General features: G+C 45.0%; 1 protein-coding gene across 5 annotated transcripts in view; it reads right to left on the bottom strand.

The window, feature by feature from the left end:
- Positions 1 to 8,871: 8,871 nt before the first annotated feature.
- Chn1 (chimerin 1) overlaps positions 8,872 to 25,295 on the bottom strand; it is a 156,661-nt gene continuing 140,237 nt past the window's right edge. For 4 of the 5 annotated variants that reach the window (XM_035446737.1, XM_035446738.1, XM_027420161.2 and 1 more), the window contains 3 exons: positions 17,402 to 17,539; positions 11,090 to 11,195; positions 8,872 to 9,720 (listed from right to left, as the gene is read on the bottom strand). In XM_035446737.1, the coding sequence (XP_035302628.1) occupies positions 9,549 to 9,720; positions 11,090 to 11,195; positions 17,402 to 17,539 (416 nt within the window). In that variant the 3' untranslated portion in view covers positions 8,872 to 9,548. Of the gene's footprint in view, positions 9,721 to 11,089; positions 11,196 to 16,227; positions 17,239 to 17,401; positions 17,540 to 25,295 lie in introns of those variants that run through there. The other variant, XM_035446739.1, reaches the window with a different exon arrangement.

The following is a 25,295-nucleotide window of genomic DNA, read 5'->3' as shown; positions in this document are numbered from 1 at the left end:
ACACTGTTGATAGAAATATCTGTCTGTCTATCTATCTATCTATCTATCTATCTATCTATCTATCTATCTATCATCTATCTATCTATCTATCTATCTATCTATCTATCTATGATCTATCTACTATCTATCAAGAGATAATAGGTAGACAACACTTAGCATTGTGGTCTGTGATGGCCCCACTGACTTGTCATCCAACCACCCAGTACAGAAAGAACCAGTAGGCAAAAGGTTCCAAGACTTTGAGCTCATCGTGGTCCTGGCTGCTTGACACACACTCTCAATACATCCAGGCCTGGTTCTGCACCTCCTGTCAGCTCGATCGATCGACCGTATTGCTAGCCTGCATGCCTCCAGCAGCTCTCCAGGGGTTCTTTAACACCTGGTCTACATAACTGCAATGACCCTTGTGTGCCTGTGTCTGTAGCAGCCTTGCCCCTGGTTCCACTAAGACCTCTTTGGACTCTGTAGTCTCTGTAATGCTTCTGTAGCCATTTTGCAAAGTGTAATGTATGATCTGAGAGTTAACATTAGCCAATTAAGATTGGAATATAGGAACCTGGAGGAAAACAAACATGGTGGCTGCCGCTGGCACCTCTTCTAAGGAGTCTGAGAGACCCATGGAGGCTCTGAGGGGTGACGTGGTGACGGAAAAGAAGTCTGCAGGGAATGCAATAGCTTCAGAACAACTAAAAAGAAAAAAAAAAAAAGAGAAAAGGAATGTCTTACGGGAAGATGCTTTTAAAAAGTGGACTTACGAATTGGAAAGCAAAAGTTGGTGGAACAGAGTGGACAGCAGCACGCCTCTCTCAGCCAGCAAGCAGACTGCAAACACAAAGGGCACACTCAATAAGCTATGGGGCTCCCAGCACTGATGACAGGGAGATGTGTAGATGCAGCAATCTGGAGCTCCCTCGGAAACATGCCATTACTGAATAGGGCGGGAACTAGGCCCACCCACTGGCTGGCCCCCAACATGGAGCTGCTGAGCCTGCAGCCCTGGCAGCTTGCCCTGCTGGGAAATGGAGAGTGTGGGGCAGCAGTGCTACCACAAGCTACAAGCACAAAGGTTGAAGGGAGGTGTGCAGCAGTCAGGAGCTGACACAGAGCCTGTCCCCAGATGCCATGCCCAGCCACAATATCACCCTGACTCTGGGCAACAGCAGGATATCCGAGTGAGTTCAGCAATAGTCCAGAAACCAGAAACCTTGACCAGACCAATGACTCATTGCAAAGAATGTTTACATGTAAAGCTTTTTGGGATATATATATATACATATATATATATGACCTGTGCTGCCACTAAGGGTTATGATGGTGTCTGTGGCAGAGGGCCTTGTGGATATCCTTGGTCTGTATTACCGCTGGAGACCATGCGGAGGTCTGTGGCACATGTTGACGCCCGAGACCATGTGGATGTCTGTGGTCCATGCTCCTGCTGACTGTAAAGGGCAAGAAAGCTACTTTTGCAGCTGTATGGATGACTGCAGACTCATAGTTGAGAAAGAGGGACATAGAAGACTTCGTAGATGACTACTCCCCCTCCTCCAGCAAAGTAACAGCCTAGCCAGAAAGCCATCAAAGAGAACTCTTAAAAATTGTGACAAGGATGCTGAAATATAGCTTTCCACAACTGATGGCTTCTGGGGGTTTAGTTTTCTTTAGGGGGCTGGCTACCGGGAGTTTGATCATGCACCAGTGAGTATATGGGCAGCACACATTGTGAACTTTCCTCCGCCCCCCTCTTCTTCTTCCTTCTTCCTTTTTCCTTTGGGGTCCACAAGGGTGGGAGGTGGACTTGGGAGGACTAGAAGGTGGGTGTGATTGGGGTGCAAGTGGTGAAATTCCAGAATAATCAATAAAAATATTTATGTAAAAAAGAATGTAAGAACCTGTGATTGATAATGGCCACCGATCAAAGAAAATTGGTATTTACCTGGTAAATTGTAGCAAATGAAACCAAGGTGCTTCATGAATTTATTGTTATTCAATAAGATCGAATGTTGTGGGAGACACACCTGTGTCTGCATTTCTAGTGTAGCACTCATGGCAACAGTGAACTCTAGGGCAGCTCTGCTATATAGCAAGACTCTGTTTACAAGGACACCAGAGGCACTCAGAATGATGCTCGTGCATGTGCAGCCAGAGGAGAGGGGCCAGGACCATGGAATTTTCTCTAGAACAGCTAGGAAGATAGAAACAGTAGCTTTCAGTTGTAGACATTTGGAGGAAGAGATACTGTCCCTGTCCTGGGCCTCTCTCTGGCTCTTGGGTCCGCCCCTAGTTATGTCACAGAGATGCCTAAGGCCCAGGAGGGGCATCTACTTTGTTCTCTTTTCTTAACTGACCCCTACATATCTTAAGATGTGCCCCTTGGGAAATGAACTCTTATAACCCTTTCTTTCCTCCATCCCCTCTCCCTCCCTCCTTCCTTCTTTATTTTTCTGTTCTGTACTGGAGATTAACAGAGATTGAATGTAGGACCTTGAGCACACTGGCAAGCACTCTACCATTGAGCTATACCTGTAGCCCCCTCCCTGTCCCCATAGCTTTTATTTTGAGACAAGGTCAGTTAAATTGCCTTGGTTGGCTTTGAACTTACTCTGTAGTTCAGTGAGGCCTTGACCCCACCCCTCAGGGAAGAAACAAAAACCTAAACTAAAAGACAGAAACAGTTCAGTGCACCCAAAGTCTCTTAGGCCCTCAAGTAGGAGAGGGTGCAGAGGTCTGGGAGGGTGAGCTCCCCTGGAGGGTGGCAGACACCACATCGGCCTGCTTCTGGGGAGGTGATTAGCACTAGGGGCCTCTAATCAAGAGCAAAGCTATCACTAATGAATTTGACTTTAAAGTAGCCTCAGACCACAGTTGAGGGTGTCAGCGGGGTAGGGCAGGGCTGATGGGTGATGAAGAACCTTGACTTTTTTTTGATCCTCCTGCCTCAGTTAACTGAGTAGCCAGAGCCAAAGCCTCCAGGCCTGCTTAACTTACTCGCCTTTTAATGTTGGACCCACCCTTGATGCTTCTTGCAAGGAAAACAAAAATATTTTAAAAATGAAAGATGTGAGTGTGAGACACATACTCAATGGAAAATTTGCTTCTCAAACAGCTTGAGCAGAAAGCCTCTCCTCATCCCCATGGCAACCAGATTCCACCGCGACCAACCGTACATCTCTGCCAGGTCACCCACCCGTTGGCAAGCCTTTCCCATCAGCTCTTCCTACCAGCACGGGGATGACAGCACCCACACAGTGGACTGCCTCAGGGCCCTCTCTAGTTTCTAAGTGTTATGTGGGGAGGGCCACCTAACCAGGAGCAGGGCGAGAGCCTCCCGGAAGTCTGTGAAATTTAGGCAAACCACTGCCCTTCTTGCAGCCCCTTAGGGCTCAGAATTCTGGGACAAGTACATGCTTCGATTCTGTGCGGAAGCCCTGACAAGATGGGGTTCCTTTAAAGAGAGACCCTTGAGCCCCTCCCTTCCATGATCAGATTATGGTCTTTTCCCCCTTGAAAATCAGTGAGTTTAAGAGGAAAAGAGTTATCTCAAAAGAAAAAGACAGGAAGAATTCTTCCAGGCCCTGAATGCGTACGATCAATATCACCAAAAAGCAGAAATTCATTTCTCTTTCAAAACTAGGGGATGTTGAAGACCTCATTTTCCTCAGCTGGACTTGAATTAAAAAAAAAAAAAAGTCTTTCTAACAGAGAGAGGAGAGAACCTAGGACCTAGGTCTTCTTCCCCTAGAAAGGGACCCATTAGCCTATCCATAAATTTATGTGTTTTAGGCTTTGTCACAAAATTATCCTTAAATTACTTGATGGCTGTAGGCTCATCTCTTCCCACTTGGATCAAACTATAATTAAATCCATTTTCCTTTCCCACTTTGTTTCCTAATTTCATTTAGAGAGGGAAGCCAGGTACTAGGCTCACAAACCTGAGTGAGGGATAAATGTGGGAAGGGGTTAGAGCTGCCGTGTGCTGCCCACTGGAACACCGGGCTCCCGCAAGGACACAAGAGCCTGGAGGCCTCCATTTGGTTAAGCCCAGAGCTAGCCAAGCTTGGCTGTGCAGATACGTGATCCCAGTGCTCCAGAGAGGTCAAAGCCTGAAGGGCATCTTAGAAACAGGCCCGTAGAATAAGCTCAGTGCCACCTGGAGCTCTTGGCTCAAAAAGTGAAGAAGAGGAGGAGGAGGAGGAGGAGGAAAAGAAGGAGGAGGAGGAGGAAGAGGATGACGATGAGGGGGAGGAGGAGGAGGGTGGGGTTGCAGCTTAGTGGTAGAGAGCTTGTGCGTCTCCAGGCAGCCTAGGTTCAGTCTCTGATACAGCAAAACAAACAAGCCCAAAGCTGGTGTAACTGCCTGGCGGCAATGAAGACATCCTAGAGACACTTTGGCTATCAGACAGACACCCTAAGGAATTGGAATTTCCCCAGGAATCTCTTGCTGGGAGAAGGCAAGGCTGAAACCTGGTGCTAGTCAGAAAAGGAACTTACAACTTTCTGACCACTTAGCAGGAGAGACTGGAGTCCAGATGGTGGGTGGCACCACACCTTGACCTGGACTGTTCAGTTATGCATGCAGATTTCCTCTATTTAGAACTGAACCTTGTCAGGGCCCTGAAGATGTTCTTGGGCCTCTTTTTTCTTCTTCCCAATCTGGCCACATTGGCTTGCTGTCCTTTCTCTGCTTTTCACTATTCAGTTGTCTCTTTACTTGGCTGTTGAGGATGGGTGCTGAAACCAGCTTGTTAGGGCTGCCAGGGTGTGGGCTCAGGCTTAGTGACTCCAGAGACACTAATTCCATCCTCATGCTTCGCTCCCTGAACAGATCTTCCAACCCCTGGAGTTTGCACTGTTTCCCCCTTTGATCTTTTCGGAACAAGCCCTTCCTTGCAGGTCTTGCTGTCAGCACCAGGATCAGCTTAGAAGTAGGCTTCTAACCCTCCTTGAGTTTTCTCTTTCCCATGGGAGTGGCTCAAGACCCAGTCATAATCCTTGTGGCCACCCTCCCCTGCTGACCACAGGACAGCTCTGTTGGTTGTGGGTATAAAACACAGGCCCTCAATTTGGGTGATTCAGGGGTTCAGCCCTGACTGGTCAGCGGTGCTCTCCTCCCTTTGCCCACAGTGCAGTGTTTATAATCAGCAAGCTTGGTCTCCAATCCCAAGCTGTACCCTTTCTCATCTCTATAAAGCTTGATGAAGTCTTGTTCCTTTTTTCTGAGTTAGTACCCAATTTACATTTAGTGACTTGGGCACTTTAAAATGAAACGTGACTAAGAATGTATTGAGGGCAGAGTCAGACGTGGGTAGGAAGCAGGGAAATGATTTTGGAGAAAAGCAAGGACTTTGGACTGCTTAACTTTATTTTCTGTATTCTCCATGTCTTGGGGAGACTGCCCTCCCACATCTAGCCCATTCCTAGAGAATGCAAAGGACTCCCCTTTGAGATGCCAAAGCAATCTACAGGAAACACCCTCAACCCCTGCAATCAAGTCAGTGTTCTTACACTAAATCACTAGAGCCAGAAGGAAACCAGGGATTAATGTCATGGTCCACAATCTAGGACATTATTTTACTGGTAAGTGCTTGACTGGAACCTGATAAAGGCTCTGGGCCAGCCCCTATGCTCTCTAGCCACTGACTGCTCCTTCTCCACGTGGCCCTGTGTGTTTGGCTGCCTTCTGTTTGTGTAGAAACTTCACGACAAGTTTCTTCCATGTCTGCTATTTTATTGTATTTGAAGCAAATTCGTAGTGTATTGTAACACACCCAGAGGAAATGAAGCTGCTACAATTAGCAAAGGGGGACTGTTGGAATCACCCGGGATGCTGGGTGCCCAGGCCTTGTCAATATACCCTTGAACATCACTGACCTGTGGTGGTCTAATGGGCAGCTAGGCTCCAGAAACCCTAGGCCAGTGGTTCCCAGAGTGGATCTTGGGGCAGTATCTGCACCATCTGCAAATAGTTAGAATGGAAATCTTGGGCCCTACTCCAGGCCTTAACTTAGGAATTTAAAACAGGGCCTGAAAAGTTGCTTCCCCGGTTGCTCAGGCAATGAACATGCTCAAGTTGAGGAAATGGGTCCAGCCACAGCAGGCCTGGTCAACCATGACAAGGAATGTAGCCTTCAGGTGTGAAGGAAGTTACAGGAAGAAGTGAACAGGTTCTGGCTGCTGCAAGCTCTGTAGTGAAGCATTAACTTGACAGAGGGAGTCTCCTGCAGCAGTAGAGGGGACAGCTGGTTCTGGGGACTGGGAGTGAGCTGAGTCAGCTGAGGAGCAGCACCGGTAGGCCTGTGTTTCAGGCCCTCCTGCATCAGCAGCCTGGAACACAGGCAGCTCCTGTCAGCGACTCAGAGCGCCCAGTTTCTTCAGCCTGCTGCTATTTCCTCAGTCATATACTCACAGGGCCAGGTGTTTCTGTAACCTGGGCTATAGGATGGAGACACATTCCTTGGAACTCTGAGGCTCTTCCCAGTGAAAATCTCCACTGTATCTCCGTGACACTTGGTGTAACTGAGAGAGACAGATCTGTGGCTCCTGAAGGAGTCAGGTTAACAATTCTGAAACTCAACAAAAAAGTCGCATTCAAGGCTTTTTGGAACAAAAGATCTGGAGAGCAGGAGAGATGGCTCAGTGCTTAAGAACACTGGCTGTCATTGTAGAGGACCTGGGTTTAATTCCCAGCACCCACATGGCAGTTAACAACCATCTATAACTCCAGTTCAAGGGGAGCCAATGCTGTCTTCTGGCCTCCATGGGCACCAGGTACATAGGTACACAGATGCTCATGCAGGCTGAACACGCATGTAAATAAACAACAAACTGCAGGGATCACCAGCACCCACACCAGTTCAATGGAAGTTGTAGCTTCACAAGTTTCCTGTGGCAGCCCACATGTTGCTTATCTGCAGTTCCAGCTACTCAGGAAGCCGAGGCAGGAAGGTTGTTCAAGCCACAAGTTGAAGGACAGGCTGGGTAACCCTGAGTCCCCATCTCTAAATCAGGAGGTAGGTCAAAGCCTCACCAAACTTCCAGTTTATAGGAAAAACCAGGACCAGAGGACCATGTCAAATGAAACTGCAGAATGTAAATGGCAAATGTAACACTTCGGAAAATTCCAAATAAATTACTGAGGTCCATCCATACATTAAGCCACAGCAACCACAAGTAATATAGAGTGACTTATTTAAATGATAATTTTGGGAGCACCTTGTCCTAAGCGCTGCCAATTTGACTTCAGACTCTATTTTACCTGTAGAATGAAACAAAGTTCTGGTTCCCAAGCCCTAGGGGAGCTGGTAACTTTCCAATGGCTGACCAACCGCCTCCTTAAACCATACAAATAGTCATTATGCCTCAAACCATAACAGTAATTCAATCACAAAAATTGGGCAATCAGGGAAAATTGGATCTGATAATCTAGGGCAGTAAAAAGGTATTGTGGCATGTAACTCATACCTATAATCCCAGCATTTACAACACAGAGGCAGGAGGATTCCTGGAAGTTTGAGTCTTGCCTGCTACATAGTAGGTCCCATAAATAAAAGGCTGATCTATCAGATGTGATTAAATATGGATGAAATTCATGGCTGTAATTTGCCTTACCATTATTTTTTTCAGTGTAGTTACTCAAATTCTCTGCACATGGTAGGCAAAGAGCATTCTACTATTGAGCTGACTGCACCCCCTGCACTGTGATTTGCTTCCACTTTGAAGATTATTGACAGTCTGTAAGTCAAATCTTTATACTTAACCAATCTGTGTGCTCTGTTCCATACTGCTCAGTGTGGTGACATTTGTTTCATCTGACACTGGTTAAAAAGGCAGCTGTGATGGAATATTCCTGAATAGCCATACTTTCCTTGAATGTAAACAGTAGTGAAAAAGCAAACTAATCATTACCCACTATAGCCTAGGGAAGAAGTATGGAGTTAGAAGAGCCTTGCATGTCCACCAGTTCCCATTGTTTTGAGGCAGACTAGATAGCTAAGAAATGTATTTCATTTTCGTCTTTTATTTGAGCCAGTTTCTCCATGTTGCCTGGGCTGGTTTTGAATCCTTGGACTCAAATGCTGCTCCCCCTTCAGCCTCCTCAGTATCTAGGACCACAGTACATCGTGTGTGCCCAGCTGTCCCATTGAGTGTTTGCTTGAGACAGGGTCTCACGTACTGGAGGCTGGCCCTGAACTCCATCCTCCCGCTTCTTCCTCCCAAGGGCTGGGATTACAGGTGTAAACCGCCACAGAGTACTGGGATTACAGGTGTGAACCGCCACAGAGTACTGGGATTACAGGTGTGAACCACCACAGAGTGCTGGGATTATAGGTGTGAATTACCACACAAGTTGTGCTTAATTGTTTAAAGCAGGAAGGAACTTCAGTTCTAGTGGGTGCTCATTTAACAGTCCAAGAGACAGAACAAGATGGCCATGCTCAAAGCCACATGGCTGATTGGTGGCAGTCCCAGGACACAGATCTCAGGCTCCTGGCATCTGGTGCAGACCTCTTTTCTGTCTGACGAGCTGCCTTTAACTTCGGTGGTATGTTCAAGCTCATGCATACCACCCTAGCTGTTCCAGACAACCCAGGTAGGTATTCAGAAGTCGCCCTTTCAGTGAACCCTCTGCACCTTATGAAGCTAAACTGCCCCCAAAGTGGTGAAATATTAGATTTCTGCCAGAGCAATAGGAGAAGACAATAAATCCAACAAGCATATGCTGATTCTAGGTGGCTGAGGTTATTTAGGAGGTTACCACAATGCCTTAGTGACCAACAGGCAGGGGAGGGAAGCAATTGGTGTTAAACTAATGCCAAATACAATTTTCTATTTTCCCCATGACAAGGAAAAAAAGCTATGAATAGTTTTGATTTCTAAAAGCCAAATTTAATAAATTAATAATGCATGCCAGGTAAAAATATAACTTTACAGCTGAAAACCAATAATTTAACAGAAGATGCTGTGTGGTGCATTTTTATTGATAGGATAACTTACTGAAGTAACAGGCCTGAAAACACACTTGCTTTTGCTGAAGAGAAAGCACTATGTTGGAGAAGGAGAAGCTGGAAAGGAACTGTTGTGGAGTTGGCATATGGTAAAGTGATGGTGATGCAATAGCCAGGGCACTGCTTATGTGTGTGTGTGTGCAAGCATCAGAAACCAATGGCATGGACCCCAAAAGCAAAGTCATGACAGTTTACTCTGGGAAGCATGCTGGGTGACAACCACAGACAAGCCAGGACAGAGAGGTGATGCAGGTACAAGTCTGTGATTCCTTGATGTGGGGTTTCCTCACCAAACAGGGGTAATCATGCAGTAGCTTGAGTTTCTCTTAACATGATAAACACCCAGGATTACCAGAACCGGAAAGCGTGTGTTCGCTGTTTTACAAGGACAGCTGAGTGGTGCTACAGAAATGACAGAAAGTTCCTTCATTTAAATCCGGGTATTTGGTCAAACCTCTAACCAAGAAACAATGCAGCTAGTGAAGCTAATTAAATTACTAGAAAACCTTCCTTCATGTGTAAACCATTTCCCCTTAAATGAAAGCTCTAAAATAAAATGTCTTCATTTTTGATCAGCAGCTCCACCACCAGTCTCTGGTAGCGAATGTCATTCAGGGCGGCCATTGGATCGAGCTCTGGGGACCTCATGAGGGTTGGCCCAAACACGATCCCAAGGTTCTCTGCACTCATCAGATTCTCCTTCTCATGAAGGGTCACTCTGAAAGACACAAGTGCAACACAGATGACTTCACTGACACAGGCTCTTCGTCAAGTCCAAACCTCCAAATGGAACCAGAGCCACATCAAGGCTTGTGTTCACTGGCCAGCTCTCCCAAGTTGTTTTTCCGTGCTTCTCGGAAACATCAAGGAATGTGACTTCTTTTGAAGTAGGTCATACTGATAAAAAACTTAAAGTCCTGGTGATGGCTGGGCTCACATCTGGACTGTGTGGGTTCTGATACTTGTGGACTCTCCTTCTCAGATGTTATTTCTGAAAATGGAGGAGGTGGAGGAGGAAGAGGTCTGCCCTTCCTTTACTTTGGCTCTCAGCTCCTCCTGGACCTGTCTGCAAAGTGAACCCTGAGTGTATAGGAGAGCAGCTGTGAGAGCAGAAGAGTGGCTCAGGGAGGACAATCAGGCTCTGCCTCTCTTCCTGCTACCCTACAGCATCAGTGCAACCATCTTAGAAAATGGCTACTTTATGACAGAACTAAAGCCAACTATGCAGCAAACTTTACGAATGGGATTAGTTGTTAGCATACTCAAAGAAAGTTTTAACTCACAGTGCCTTTAAAGGGGGAAAGAGCTGGGTGTGTGGTTCACACCTTTAATCCCAGCACTACAGAGGTGAGGAAGGCAGATCTCTGTGAGGTGGAGATGAACCTGGCCTATATAGTAAGTTGCAGGTCATCCAGGGCTATATGGCAAGACACTGTCTCAAAAACCGGACTAGAAGGAGGAGGAGCAAAGAAAAAAAGAAAAGAAGAAAGGCGCAGGTATCCACGAGTGACTGTAATGTCATGTGCTTTTGGATGACGCATGCTTTGGGGCATATAGAATTTTTGTTTCTAATTGATTTTAGAGTTTGAGGCCCTAAATCCATTGATGTCATGTAACTGTGAAATTTTTGTTTCAACTCACAGAGAATGATCATCATCAGTCATAAAACAGTGTAAAATTCTAACTGAAAGGATTCTTCCTTCCTCCATCACTGTTTATGCCACTGTCCAGTGTTGGTAACAGTAGTTAATTGTCTAAAATCCTATACCAAGATTGGAGCAATAAGCTAAGAAAAAGGAGTTGCCTCACAAACTGACAGCAGCATCCCTTTCTCCTTCTACAAAATGCTCTCCAACATCTGCAGTATACTAGCATACTCACAAACAGGTCCTAGAACTACAAGGCCTGGGTGTCGGCATGAGGCTGGCATGTGGTACTGCTGTGCACAATATTTTTAGCACCCTTTCCGAACTAACGCAGTTTCTCACAAGACAATGCCGCTGTGCACCTACACATTCACTCAAGAGAACGTGTCCCTTCTTTCACCTTTTGCTTAATTTTATTCTTGAAATTTGGTTGTAACTTGCCTCTTTAGATGTGCCATGAGGTACCGGAGGGTTTCGCAGTGGGCAGGCGGCAGCAGTCTCAGTGCTTCATGAAGGGTCTCCAGCTGCTCATCAGGGTCCATAATTTCTACAATAGCAAGGAGGGAGGATGCTCTAGCAGAAAACTGATGTGACTGCCTAGGAATATTCTCCCGTGATGCTTTTGTACAGCAAGTGAAAAACAGTATCTCACTGAACCTTGCTCATAACCCAAAAGTAGCTGTCCAAGGCCATCTTAGCTTCAGTGTGGAAACAGGGCTTAATGGGCTTCCCCCAGCCCACTTGAGGGTCTTATGGTCTGGCAACTGAAGAAAATGGACACACTAGGTATTCAGAATGTAACTGTAACAAATCCAGACACATGCAGACACACAAATAAAGCCTTATACACTCTAATGAATTCATCTGAGAACATTATAGATATACATATTTCTCAGAATATTTTGGAAACCCCTGTAGTATACAAGACAAGCTAGCCTACTGCCTCTTGGGACTCCTGGCAAAGTCTTACTGACAATGTTTTTTTTTCTTTGCTTTTAATGATGTTGCTTATCTTTGTAGTGGTATGGGCAGAACCCACACCTCATAAATACTAGGCAAGCACTCTACTACTGAGGAATACCCCAGTCCTTTTCTTTCTAAGAAATGTATCATCTAACATTTGCTTGCTATATGTATTATGCTGTGTGTTATAGAGCAAAATGAATTCTCCCTTCAAAGCATGAGGACTCTCCATTTCTTAGAACATGTTCTGAAGAACACCCAACAGGCAGTTAGCTCTAAGTGTGCTATGCCATGGTGGCATCCTGTGTTAAGGGGGTTCTTCCAAAGGAGTCCACCATGAAGAGAAGATCTAGACAGCTGAGATCTGCACTAAGGGCTCACACACCAGCTCTTCACTGTAAGAGCTCTGCTCCATCTGCCAATCATACCTGTAACACAAACAGCTGAAGCTGTTGCACTTCTGTGCTCTTGAAAAAGCAATCACGTTCTCACTCTGGTTACAAGGAGTGTCTTAAATGCCGGGCCTCAGGCCAGCCACAACAGGACTTAACACATGATTAGGAGTCCCAATCATGACAGCAGCCCTGAAATGCTGGGAAGGCTCCATCTGCCCAGGAGCCAATGTTTAAGACAGAAGGCAGAAACTCTGGGCTCTCTCCTATATCCACAGCTCTGTTCAGTGACACTGTATACTGGGTATACTGTGTATACTGTATATATTGGGTATGCTGTATACGCTATTAATTCTGGGTATACTGTGCACACTGGGTATACCAGGTTCAGTAAAGGCCAGTGTAGGATAAAGGCTGAGCTTTGACTACACAGAACAGGATGGATGAGTCTTAGAATGTGACTAGTGACTGAAGCTTTTAGTTCAAAAGAACCTTTGACTGCTTTGCAGCTTTGGTCCAAAGCTTCGTCAACTCCTGCTTCATTTCTTGCTAACAAAGAATGTGTTCTTTTCTTTTGCCATGACAGATAATGCATGAACTCCAAACCATGGGGACTTTCAAGTGTATCTGTTCACAACACAGCTATTTTCTCAGACATGGAAATTCAGTAATTGGATTTCTAGAATAAAGAGAAGCAAAGCCTGTTTACCATGGAAAGCTAGCTCTTAGCATAGGGCTAAATTAATTTGGAACTACATGATTTCAGAAATTAAAAGCAGATTTTTTTTCTTTTTAACTTCTATAATCAATCTTGACCAGGAGAAGCTTGAGACAGTGGGAGGCTGTGCGCAGCACCACATGCTAGCTTAGGGGAGCCTGGCTCCTCCTGGAGAGGCTGACAGTAGATACCGACCAAGGTCAGCATCACTCAGCCTACAGTGTACAAGAGTGTGGCGGGTTCTGTGAGACAGCACCAAGGATGCTCATGCTGGGCGCTTGATTTTAAAGGTCAGGGAAAACCTCAACATGAGTGAAAGGTCTTGAGTAAAACCTCAGAGGAGTGAAGGAATGAGATGAGGAGGGAAGACAGTCCCAGTTGAGCATGTGGTGTCCTGAGGGGGCATGCTGGTAAGACTGAGGGGCAGTGGATATGGCTGCAGAGGAGAATGAAGGGGTGACGTCAGAAAGGAAAACACTTTTTCTCATGTCAGCTGTGGTCAACCCTGAAGGTTTATGGAGAGAAACAGGAAGGTTATGAATGAAGATGGACTGTAACCTGATGTTCAGTTAAACATGCTGTTTATTTATTTGTTGGTGTACGTGAGTATGCATGGCACATGTGTGGAGGTCAGTTTTTTCTACCACATGGGTACAAGAGATCCAACTCAGGCCGTCAGCCTAGGTGGCAAATGTCTTTTACCCACTGAGCCCTCACACCGGCACTAATGTTCGTTTTCTATGGTTCCCTTTCTTCTAGCTGCTGTGCAGAGCACAAACTATAGAAGGGCAAGAATAATGCCAGGAAGACCATTCCAGTAACTAACAAAATTCCAGGGTTCCTAGCATAGTTTGGCAGGTGACTGCAGTGTGAACGATGAGAAACTGTTTTACTCTGAGTACATTTTGAAGGTAGAGCCAGTAAGATTTCCCGATGGGCAATGTGTAAGAAAAGGGGGAATAAAGAATGATCAAGGATTGGGTGCAGACAGCTAGGGGTGGTAGAGGAGGTCTGGGAGAGTTCTCTCTGAGACGTTCAGATGTACAAATGAATGTGCTGACCTGGATGAACCTGCTGTGGCAGAAAGAGGTGGGAACATGATAAACACACTGAATAGCTGACATCAAACCAGCCAGAGGTTCTTCTGGACATCAGTCCCCCTGTCCTCCCATGCACACAAGTAGTGCCCATTGTCAATATCTGAGAGAACAAACTTCTAGTCACAGACCATTACAGCATAATTTAAGAGGCAAACAGAAAACATGGAAGGTGTTCAGAGACAAATGGGCGTTATAGATCAGCTGTCATCAAGTGTAGAAAGTCTAGCATGTAGAGGACAGGAGGGCATTGAGGCAGGCAGGTTTTGTGACTGTCACACCTGTCCACCATCAGTGGATTGGCTGTCTACAGAAAAACAATGAGTGTGCAGTTACTGAGAGTTCCAAGACAAGACTTAAGATGGGCAGTGGCCTTTAATCCCAGCACCCAGAAAGCAAAGGAAGATGAATCTGAGTTCAAGGCTAGCCAGAGAGAGTTCCAGGAAAGCCAGGGCTACATAGAGAAACCATGACTGAAACAAAACCAAAACCAAAACCAAACCAAAACCAAAACCAAAACCAAAATAAAAACTGGGAAAACCAACCAACTAACCAACCCATACAACCTCCAAATTAAACAATGAATTAAAGGAAAAAATTCTAGCTTTACAATCCCTTAGAATATTTATTTAATGACTTAAGCCTGTGCATCTCCAGATAAAATTCCAAGTTTAATAGTCAACAATGTTTAATACCTAACCATTATTTAAATGAGGGACTAATCCAGGCCTGAGGAAAATAACACCTGAGATGGCAATCATGCCCTGAAGGGGTAGATGCCAGCACAGTGAAGAAACCAAGTCATAGCTACCGCCTGCCCCAAGATGGGAATGAGGCTCGGGTGGGAATGTAATGAAAGGAGAAGGGATACATGGCTGAGGGCTGGAGAAGGACGAGGGGAGATGGTCTTGGAACACTGAGAGCTAGGAAGTGAGAACTTGGGGCCTGGATCAAGATCTAATTAACGTGTGTCTGGAGCGTGTATTGCTAATTCTCTACAGAGAAGTTCAGTGTGAGAGTAAAATTTCCCTAAGCTACTGGGATTACCAAGCTGTGGATGGAGGAGACCCAGAAAGTTCTCCATGCCGGGCTCACTCAAGGCTGCACACTTAGGGGTGATGTGGTTGTCAAAGATCATCTGGAAGAAAGACTCCTGGGCTGGCGACAGTCCCCACATGGTTTCCACCATGGTCAGAGGGTACTTGCAGATGCTGGCTCTCTGACAAGATGCTGTAGTAAGGCTTGCTGACTCGGACCTCAAGGAACTTTGGAGGGGAGTGCTTCCATTTCAGGGTTTACAGAGGCTGTGCAGCCTGCAGAGGCGGGGTGATCTGGCTGCCCTGCATCAGCATCCCTTCACCGGCCCTCAGCCTCTCACTTCAGCTGTCACATTGGGACTTCAAGAAAAGCTATTTACAGCACAGCTCCACCAGCTTTTGCAGAAAAAACTTCAACATAAACTATGACTTCTGTTGTGAAAGCAAGATAAACAATGCCAGAGATTTCTGGGCGGTAGAAACTGAGAGATGTTTTTAACTACATTAGGAAGTATCATCCATTCCTGACCATCACTTTATGGGGGGGTTTCCCTTCCATCATATGTCTTCTCCTTGTTCCTGAAGAAGCTAGGCAGAGTGCAAAGTGAGTGAGTGAAGGCCTCAATGAGAGGACAAGCAGGTTGGGGTGCAGGCACCTCAGGTATACCTCTGTAATTGTCAAGGCGTTTGATCTCCCTTCTGTGCATTTTGAGGTATACCTGTGTCTACACACCTTAAGCAAGAAGCAGGCTATAGGGAAAGGACACTACGTTCCACAGCCATCAGCATCAAACAGGACCACACACATTGACATGAGGCACAGTGAGGGCGCCAGGGGTTTTGGTGTCACAGAAATCAGTTACTAGTTTAGATTATAAAGGAGGCATTTATTTCTCTCCATTTGGGGGGGAAGGGAGTGTTGCTGATTTCAGATAGGAAGGCTTCTGAAAGAATTCTATGGCAATGGCAAATGGTTTGGAAGAGAAACAAAAAAGAAAGATTTTTCCTGGGCAGTAAAGGTGGGATGGGGAAAGAAGGTGAGGTCATGAGAGTGTGGGGCCCAAGGCCTCAGCATCCAACAAGAGACTTGGGTGTTAGCAGACAGGGCGTGTGGTTCAGAGCGAGGCTGTGTGAGTCACTGCTCTGTCCTGTCCTGCTTCACATGCACAGAGCCAAGTTCACTCTAATCCCAAGCTGCACAGTGATAGGAAGAGCCACCTTCTAGCTACCGTCACACACCTGGGGCTATGCAAGCTAGGCGAATGTCCTCTGTGGCCCTCCACAGGGCACATGCTTTCCAGTTTGGTACCAATCAGCTGAGGACTGCCTTCAGACGCCCCAGACAACCACAAGGAGCACCGAGGCCATCCTAACTGGGAGCAGCTAATGCCCAAGGCAGGCCAGGCACCACCTGACTGGTCAGCAGCCAGGCAGAAGCATAGGCAGGACTACCAGACGAGGAGAACGGGGCAGGCGGAGGGACGCAGAGAGAGGCCTCCAGCAGCAGCCATGCTGCTGAAGGACTAACATGCCAGTCTATAGGCAAGCCACAGCCTTGTGGCAACACATAGATTAATAGAAATGGGTTAATTATTGAGAGTTGATAAGAATGCTGTCATCAGCCAACAGTTTAATAATTAATATGTCTCTGTGTACTTATTTGGTGCTGAAGAGCCTACAGGACCTGGCAGGACAGAAACTGTGTCTACACCATCCATGTTTTCTAACTTCTCATCAGGCTTTCTCATGCTGTATTGAGATCTCTCTCATTGACCCAGGAGAAATCACAGCTCCAGGAAACTAACCATCAAAGGTCAACAAAAAGCTCTGAAGGAGAAACTGCACTCAGAACAAAGGATGTTACTGCTTTGTGACAGTCCAAGTGAAGGAGCAAAGCAGAGGAATCACTGTGTTACCAAGGAAGGGATGCCATTATTTACACGGAGGACATATGGGTTTAAAGACAGAAGCAAAACGACAGGAACAGACTAGCTTTTCTTTAAGAAAAAAAAAGTGATGCCAACACCTAACGTCTGTTATGATTTCCCTTCTTTAAAGGGTGAGATGTGAATTACAGGTATGAATTTTGAAACAGAAATAACATGTTGCAAATGAGCCATTTTCTTCTCAACTTTAATTAAAAAAACAAAAACCAAAATTTTGGCTGAGGAGTATTGAGTCCCAAGTTCAGACTCCTCGATGATGTGAAGCCGTATTCCTGGAGCGTAATTGACAGGCTACAGGTAGTTTGTGAACTCTGAAGGTCTGGGCATTCAGGGTAAGTACTGATACTGACTGGAACGTTTGCTGAACCAAACAAGACAGCAGCCTCGCTCTGGTGTTTGATTTATCTTACGGAAAGTTGATCCACGTCCAAGCAGCACTGGTACAGATTATTTTGGAAAAGCAGTACAGTACAAAAGGCATGGTTAATCTGAGCTATATGGACCAGACCTTGGAGAGAGCTGTAGGGGATGGACTGAAGGGGAAGTGGTTACGGAGGAGAGGCAGCTCGTGGGGTGGGGGACTCACATGCTCATACTTACTGGCAGACTCTATGAACTTAGGGTAGGCATCATACGTGATGAGAGGAATTGGCAGATCCCTGAAGTACAGTTTAAGTGCACCAGTGATAATGTTGATATCTTCATACATGTTCACAGAAATATCCGCCTTCTCACCATCTTTTAAAAGAAAAAAATAAAACAATGAATTCACAGCTAGTATCATTATAACATGATTTGTGCATGATAAAATTTTAAAGACAGGCAGCACTTCAGGTTGCTTTTAAATTAATTATTTTATTCTAGCTGTATAAAAGTTTGAGATATATAGAGTTTGGGACTGGGCAAGTGTATCTTTAACCCCTAGCTGTGATGTTTTTACTTGACAGTTAAGTGATTTTGATTTTAAAATAAAGAAAAAACCATATTTTTATTACTAGCAACCAACACCCTAGTTTCTAAGATCAGATTCAGCATGAAACATGATCTATATTAGTGACCCACTTTGGTAAAACAGCAAGTAATTTTTCTCTTCTTAAGCTACTTATTTTTCCTTGCTCAGCTGTGCACGTGTGGAGGGAGAGAGAGAAAGAGACAGAGGGAGGGAGGGAGAGAGAGGGAGAGGGAGAGAGGGAGAGAGGGAGGGAGAGAGAGGGAGAGAGAGAGAGAGAGAGAGAGAGAGAGAGAGAGAGAGAGAGAGAATGAATAACTATATTTCATAGTTGCCTGAGAATTCCCAGGGGAATGAAGCAGTGCTGCTTTCTTTGTGTTTCATGGAAACACAATTTCCAAAAGAGACCACAGGCCATGCCTGCCAATACAAGTTTGATCCTCAAGAACCACAAGGTGGAAGGTGAGAGCCTACTCCTTCAAGTTGTTCTCTGCCTCCACATATGTACCACCCCATAATAGATAAATATAAAATAACAGTGATGATAATAAAGGTTCCTTATCCACATCTGGCTTCATAGAAATGATACCTGGATCTTGCCTAACCAAGCCCTAAGGGTAAATGAGGCATTAAGAAACAAAATAAAAAAAAAAACCCAAAACAAAACCCCAAATGCCCACCAAGCCCCATGAAAATGCACCAAGAATCTGTGTGTTGAAGTAAGGGGAGAGGCACTATAGAATGGAAGACCATTTAGAGGTGTTGAGCACTCAGATCTGAAGCAAGGCTGTCTTCAGAGAGTCCTCCAGTGCTGTCCTGTGTTTCATAAAATCTGAACTTGCTGGCTGGAGAGACGGCTTAGTGGTTAATAGCACTAGCTCTTTCAGAGGACCAGGGTTCAATTCCCAGCACCCACATGACAGCTCACAGCTGTTTGTAACTCCAGTTCCAGGGGATCTGACACTCTCACACAAACATATATGCAGGTAAAACACTAAAATAGAAAAAAGTCGCCATGTATATCTATTCAGGATTTAATTAGTATCATTTCCTTGCTAGATATTTGTGTATGTCTGCATGCCTATGTGTGTGCACAGGTGGCAGATTTTAGTAATGAAAAGGAATGAGTTAGTAAGCTATAAAAGACACAGACGAAACCATTAATGCACAGTGACAGAAGTCAGCCTAACATGGCTTCGTGACATACAATTATAACAGAAAAAGACAAAAAGGTGTGATTACTGAGTCTTTGGAGATAGAAGGGACACACAGGTATTGTATGAAGATTTTTATGCTAGTGAAACTATTCTGTGTGATACTGTGGTTCAGAGAGAAGATACCTAGTGTAAACTCTGACTTTTAGTTAATAATGTATCAGTGTTGGGCTATTAACGATAACAAATACATAATACTAATTCTAGATGTTAAACCAGGAAGGATAGAGCATTCCTGGATCCCAGTGTGCAGGAGCTGGGGGCAGGAAGGTCCAGAGTTCTAGACCAGCCTGGGTAAACATAGTGAAGCTGTCTTAAAGAGCAAAATCAAGTTAGTAACAGAGAATTTGGGAGAAGATGTCAGTGGGAGGGATTGCACAGGAAATCACTGTACTTTCAGGTATTTTTTCCTCAAATTGTAAAATTACTCCATAAAAGCCCATAAAAACAACAATCTAGCTCTTTGAGTACTGCAGCCTTTCTGAGCTCACAGTCCATTTGAGTCTGCTTCTGAGTGCTTCTTTCATGCAGCGCAGTGTAATGCCATGCACAGGACAAGACCAAGCAGGATAGAGTGTTTTCTGGAAACAAAAGGCAATGTCCTCCAGGGAAACACTAGAAAGCATGCAGGTTCCTTGGCCTAAGGACCTGGAGAAGTTGAGAGGGAACCCATAGGAAGGCAGGGACCAAAGGCAGGTATCACTAACACCCAAGTCCTGACCTAGGAAAAAACAGTGAGGAATTTTTGTTGTTTTGTTTTTTTTTTCTTATTTTCTGCCACAGAGCTCCTGTTTCAGTACATATTAATAATTTTCTATGATGAATCCAGATTTCAAATATCCCTCTGTTTCCAGGGTACACAACCAATCCCCATGTTCCCAGGGTACACAGGCCAGCCTGGAAAATAAAGCCACCCTTCTTAGAGCTGCACTGTGTGAAGATGAGGTAGAAATGTAACTGGGTGCGTTTTAGCATTCAGATAACTCAGTGGAGGTCATCAGTAGAGTCACTCTCCTCTGGGCTATAGTGCCACTGTCGTGTCTTCACTCTTCTCTAGGATGCAGTGTCACTGTCGTGTCTTCACTCTTCTCTAGGATGCAGTGTCACTGTCGCGTGTTTACTCTTTTCTAGGATGCAGTGTCAGTGTCTTTACTCTTCTCTAGGATGCAGTGTCACTGTCGTGTCTTCACTCTTCTCTAGGATGCAGTGTTACTGTAGTGTCTTCAGTGACACTTCACTCTTCTCTAGGATGCAGTGTCAGTGTCTTCACTCTTCTCTAGGATGCAGTGTCACTGTCGTGTCTTCACTCTTCTCTAGGATGCAGTGTCACTGTCAAGTGTTTACTCTTCTCTAGGATGCAGTGTCACTGTCGTGTCTTCACTCTTCTCTAGGATGCAGTGTCACTGTCATGTGTTTACTCTTCTCTAGGATGCAGTGTCACTGTCGTGTCTTCACTCTTCTCTAGGATGCAGTGTCACTGTTGTGTCTTTACTCTTCTCTGGGATGCAGTGTCAGTGTCTTCACTCTTCTGTAGGATGCAGTGTCACTGTAGTGTCTTCACTCTTCTGTAGGATGCAGTGTCACTGTAGTGTCTTCACTCTTCTCTGGGATGCAGTGTCAGTGTCTTTACTCTTCTCTAGGATGCAGTGTCAGTGTCTTCACTCTTCTCTAGGATGCAGTGTCACTGTTGTGTCTTTACTCTTCTCTGGGATGCAGTGTCAGTGTTTTCACTCTTCTGTAGGATGCAGTGTCACTGTTGCGTGTTTACTCTTTTCTAGGATGCAGTGTCAGTGTCTTTACTCTTCTCTAGGATGCAGTGTCAGTGTCTTTACTCTTCTCTAGGATGCAGTGTCACTGTAGTGTCTTTACTCTTCTCTAGGATGCAGTGTCACTGTAGTGTCTTCAGTGACACTTCACTCTTCTCTAGGATGCAGTGTCAGTGTCTTCACTCTTCTCTAGGATGCAGTGTCACTGTCGTGTCTTCACTCTTCTCTAGGATGCAGTGTCACTGTCATGTGTTTACTCTTCTCTAGGATGCAGTGTCACTGTCGTGTCTTCACTCTTCTCTAGGATGCAGTGTCACTGTCATGTGTTTACTCTTCTCTAGGATGCAGTGTCACTGTCGTGTCTTCACTCTTCTCTAGGATGCAGTGTCACTGTTGTGTCTTTACTCTTCTCTGGATGCAGTGTCAGTGTCTTCACTCTTCTGTAGGATGCAGTGTCAGTGTCTTCACTCTTCTCTAGGATGCAGTGTCAGTGTCTTCACTCTTCTCTAGGATGCAGTGTCAGTGTCTTCACTCTTCTGTAGGATGCAGTGTCACTGTAGTGTCTTCACTCTTCTCTAGGATGCAGTGTCACTGTAGTGTCTTCACTCTTCTCTGGGATGCAGTGTCAGTGTCTTCACTCTTCTGTAGGATGCAGTGTCACTGTAGTGTCTTCACTCTTCTCTAGGATGCAGTGTCACTGTAGTGTCTTCACTCTTCTCTGGGATGCAGTGTCAGTGTCTTCACTCTTCTGTAGGATGCAGTGTCACTGTAGTGTCTTCACTCTTCTCTAGGATGCAGTGTCACTGTAGTGTCTTCACTCTTCTGTAGGATGCAGTGTCAGTGTCTTCACTCTTCTGTAGGATGCAGTGTCAGTGTCTTCACTCTTCTCTAGGATGCAGTGTCACTGTAGTGTCTTCACTCTTCTGTAGGATGCAGTGTCAGTGTCTTCACTCTTATCTAGGATGCAGTGTCAGTGTCTTCACTCTTCTGTAGGATGCAGTGTCAGTGTCTTCACTCTTCTCTAGGATGCAGTGTCACTGTTGTGTCTTTACTCTTCTCTGGGATGCAGTGTCAGTGTTTTCACTCTTCTGTAGGATGCAGTGTCAGTGTCAGTGTCTTTACTCTTCTCTAGGATGCAGTGTCACTGTAGTGTCTTCACTCTTCTGTAGGATGCAGTGTCAGTGTCTTCACTCTTCTCTAGGATGCAGTGTCACTGTCGTGTCTTCAGTGACACTTCACTCTTCTCTAGGATGCAGTGTCAGTGTCTTCACTCTTCTCTAGGATGCAGTGTCACTGTAGTGTCTTCAGTGACACTTCACTCTTCTCTAGGATGCAGTGTCACTGTCGTGTCTTCACTCTTCTCTGGGCTGCTACGAGGGCTTTTTACTCTTCCCTGTACAGCTGCTTTATGTTCATCATCAGGTTAGTATCAGCGTGCATATTTCTTCCTTGGGAAGCCTTTCCTAACCACTAGTGTCACTTGCTCTGCTAGACTATGTTAAGTTTTCCACTTACTAATATTTTCCTTTATGGAAATATGAAGTCAATTACCAGCATGTGCTTAGTGTGAGTCCTACACAGATGTAAGGACTAAGAACTCAAGTTACCTACTAAATTAGAGTAAATAACTCAGTGCCTGGCATACGGCAGTACCTTAATGTAATTTCTGAGTGACTAAACCAGAAGAAATAAAATTTTACAAAGCTAGGAGCCTAAAAGACTAATACTCTTGGGTTTACTATAGATAATTCTTTTAAAACCTGATTTAAACTTTGTATGCAACATTTTTAGTTTTAAAAACAAGTCACAATGCCCCGCCCCAAGACAGGGTTTCTCTGTGTACCCATGGCTGTCCTGGAACTTGCTCTGTAGACCAGGCTGGCTTCAAACTCAAGTGAGTCACCTGCTTCTGACTCCTGGGTGCTGAGATTACAGACATGCACCTCCATCACCCAGCTTAGAAACAAGTTTTATTGATAGAATTTTCATATCATATAATTAATCATTTAAAGTATACAATTCAATTGTTTTTCATGTACTTATCAAGTTGTATGACTACTATCATAGTCTGATTTTAGAACTTTCTTATGCCCTCTGAAGTCCCCATATCTGTTATCACTACCCCCTGGCCCTTGCCCTGACCCATGCAAAGGGTAATTTACCTCCCTGCCATCAGTCTGCATAGTCTGGCTATGTCACATGTATGGGTCATGCAATATATAATCTTTTCACCTAGTTTAGTTTAATACAATATGCTAGTACTACTGAACATTATCTGTTGTATTAAAATATGAATAAAAATTCCATTTATTTATTTTGTGTGTATGTACATGTGTTGGCTTGCATGTATCATTGAATGCATGTGGCAGTCAGGGGAGAGCTTTAGGAGTTGGTTCTCTCCTTTAACTCAGGTTGTCAGGAACTGGTTAGTTAGGGTTCTTACTGTTGTGATGAAACACCATGACCAAAATCAACTCAGGGAGGAAAGGGTTTACTTGGAGGAAGCAAGGACAGAAGGGAACTCAGGGCATGAGTCTGGAGACTGGACTAAAGCAGAGATCATGGAAGAATGATGCTTACTGGCTTGCTCAGCTTGTTTTCTTGTACCCCCAGGATCATCTGCCCTGGTGTGGCATCCCTGACCCTGGGTGGGACCCACATATATTAGTTAGTCAAGAATAAGCACTACAAACTTGCCAAAGGCAATCTGATGGAGGCAGTTTCTTAACTGAGGTTCCTTTTACCAGATCACTCTAGTTTGTGTAAAGTTGCCAAAACCAGAACAGGCATGGTGGTTAAGTGCCTTTACCCACTAAGCCATCTCTTTAAAACAAACAAACCTGAATTTATTTATTTGAGACAGGGTCTCTCTACATAGCCCTAGCTGTCCTGGAACTTGCTATGTAGATCAGGTTGACCTAGAACTCACAGAGATCCACCTGCCTCTGCTTCCTGAGTGCTGGGATTAAAGATATGAATAGCCATGCCTGATTCTAAACCAGAATTTTGTTTTGTTTTTCCAGACAGAGTCTCTGTGTGTAGCCCTGGCTGTCCTGGAACTCACTCTGTGGACCAGGCTGGTCTCAAACTCAGAGATCCACATGCCTCTGCCTCCCTAGTGCTGGGATTAAAGGCATGAGCCACCATCGCCCAGCTCTCAACCTGAATTTTAATAAGAACCCACACACAACTGTCTTTCATTTGTCTCACTTTAAATTATTTTCTGTTAAAAAATAATATAGACAACCTGGAATGTGAAATCCAGGACTGTGCTTTATTTGCAGAACTACAACTTTCCAGCAGCCTGTAACATCTTTGTTCCTGATTCGTTCCTTCCCTTTCAGCTCTTGGCTAACTAATGCCCTGGGATCTTGGGCTGTGGCTCCACGATGGCCTCTCAGGTACCCACCATCTAGTATTTGTAGTCCTACCTGAAGACAGAATGTAGCAAAGTGTAATGGTACCTGCTGACATTACCATAGGTAGTGCTCCAGCTGGTGACTGTCACCTAGGTAAGGCAAGAGATCCCCAAATTTGTCTTTACTTTGATTCCTGGACTAAAGAGTCCATGCCAACACTCTGTGGACTCTATCTTCCTCCTTCAAATTCGTTATTTGAAAGTTAAGCTTCCTGGAACTGATCCCTCTTAATTACTTCACTTTACTTACTTGGCTATTTTATTTGAAACTTGCTTTGAACATTGAGAGATTTGGGCAGCATTTATGTGTATGACGGATTTAAATGATCTGCACTATTGGTTTTTCCACCTGTGTTAAAACTCTTTCTATAATTCTTATAAATGACTACAGCACGAGTCCTGGAGGAGGTTTAGAGTGGGCCCCAAAGACCTGACCATGTGGAGCCTAAGAAACTATTGGGAATCTTAAAATCTGTTAGCAGTGTTAGAAAAAGGTGTCATAATGTTTAATGATGGAAAATGCATCACTAATTTGCTTTCTGTGGCTGATGCGATTTTTAGTTTCTTTCCAGTGTTTATGTAGTTTTGAAACTCATGACTGCAGGCTGGGAGGGGACATGTTCAGTTGTTGCCTTTCAGATAAAGGAAATGCCTCCTACCATTTGTCCTCACATGGATCCAGGATCCTCCTTGATGTGCATTTTTATACAACACATCATTATTTTATTGTCTTTGCATGTATAAAACACTTAGGCTGGTCTACATTCCCCTTTGCAAGTTGGTAATAGTTCATTATTTTTGTCTTCTGTTTTTGTGGCTTATGAGAAGATTGTCAACAGGAATGTATGACAGAACTAGAAGTTTGCTTATTTTCAGGCTGCGGTGGGACTTATTGGTAGAGCACCTGCCTAGTGTATGAGGCCCTGGGTTCAATCCACAGTACCTTCTCCCTGTCCCAACACCGAGGGGGAAGAGGGAGACAGGGAGGGGGAGGGGGAGAGAGAGAGAGAGAGAGAGAGAGAGAGAGAGAGAGAGAGAGAGAGAGAGAGAGAGAGAGAGAGAGAAGCGGCTGTGGCGCATGCTGTTAATCCCAGCACTGGGGAGGCAGAGACAGGCGGATCTCTGAGTTTCAGGCTAGCCTGGTCTA

The sequence above is a fragment of the Cricetulus griseus genome, chromosome 6 (assembly GCF_003668045.3).
Source record: "Cricetulus griseus strain 17A/GY chromosome 6, alternate assembly CriGri-PICRH-1.0, whole genome shotgun sequence".
NCBI lineage: Eukaryota > Metazoa > Chordata > Mammalia > Rodentia > Cricetidae > Cricetulus > Cricetulus griseus.
The sequence above is the reverse complement of the archived record's forward strand: the minus strand, read 5'-3'. Positions and strand labels throughout refer to the sequence as shown.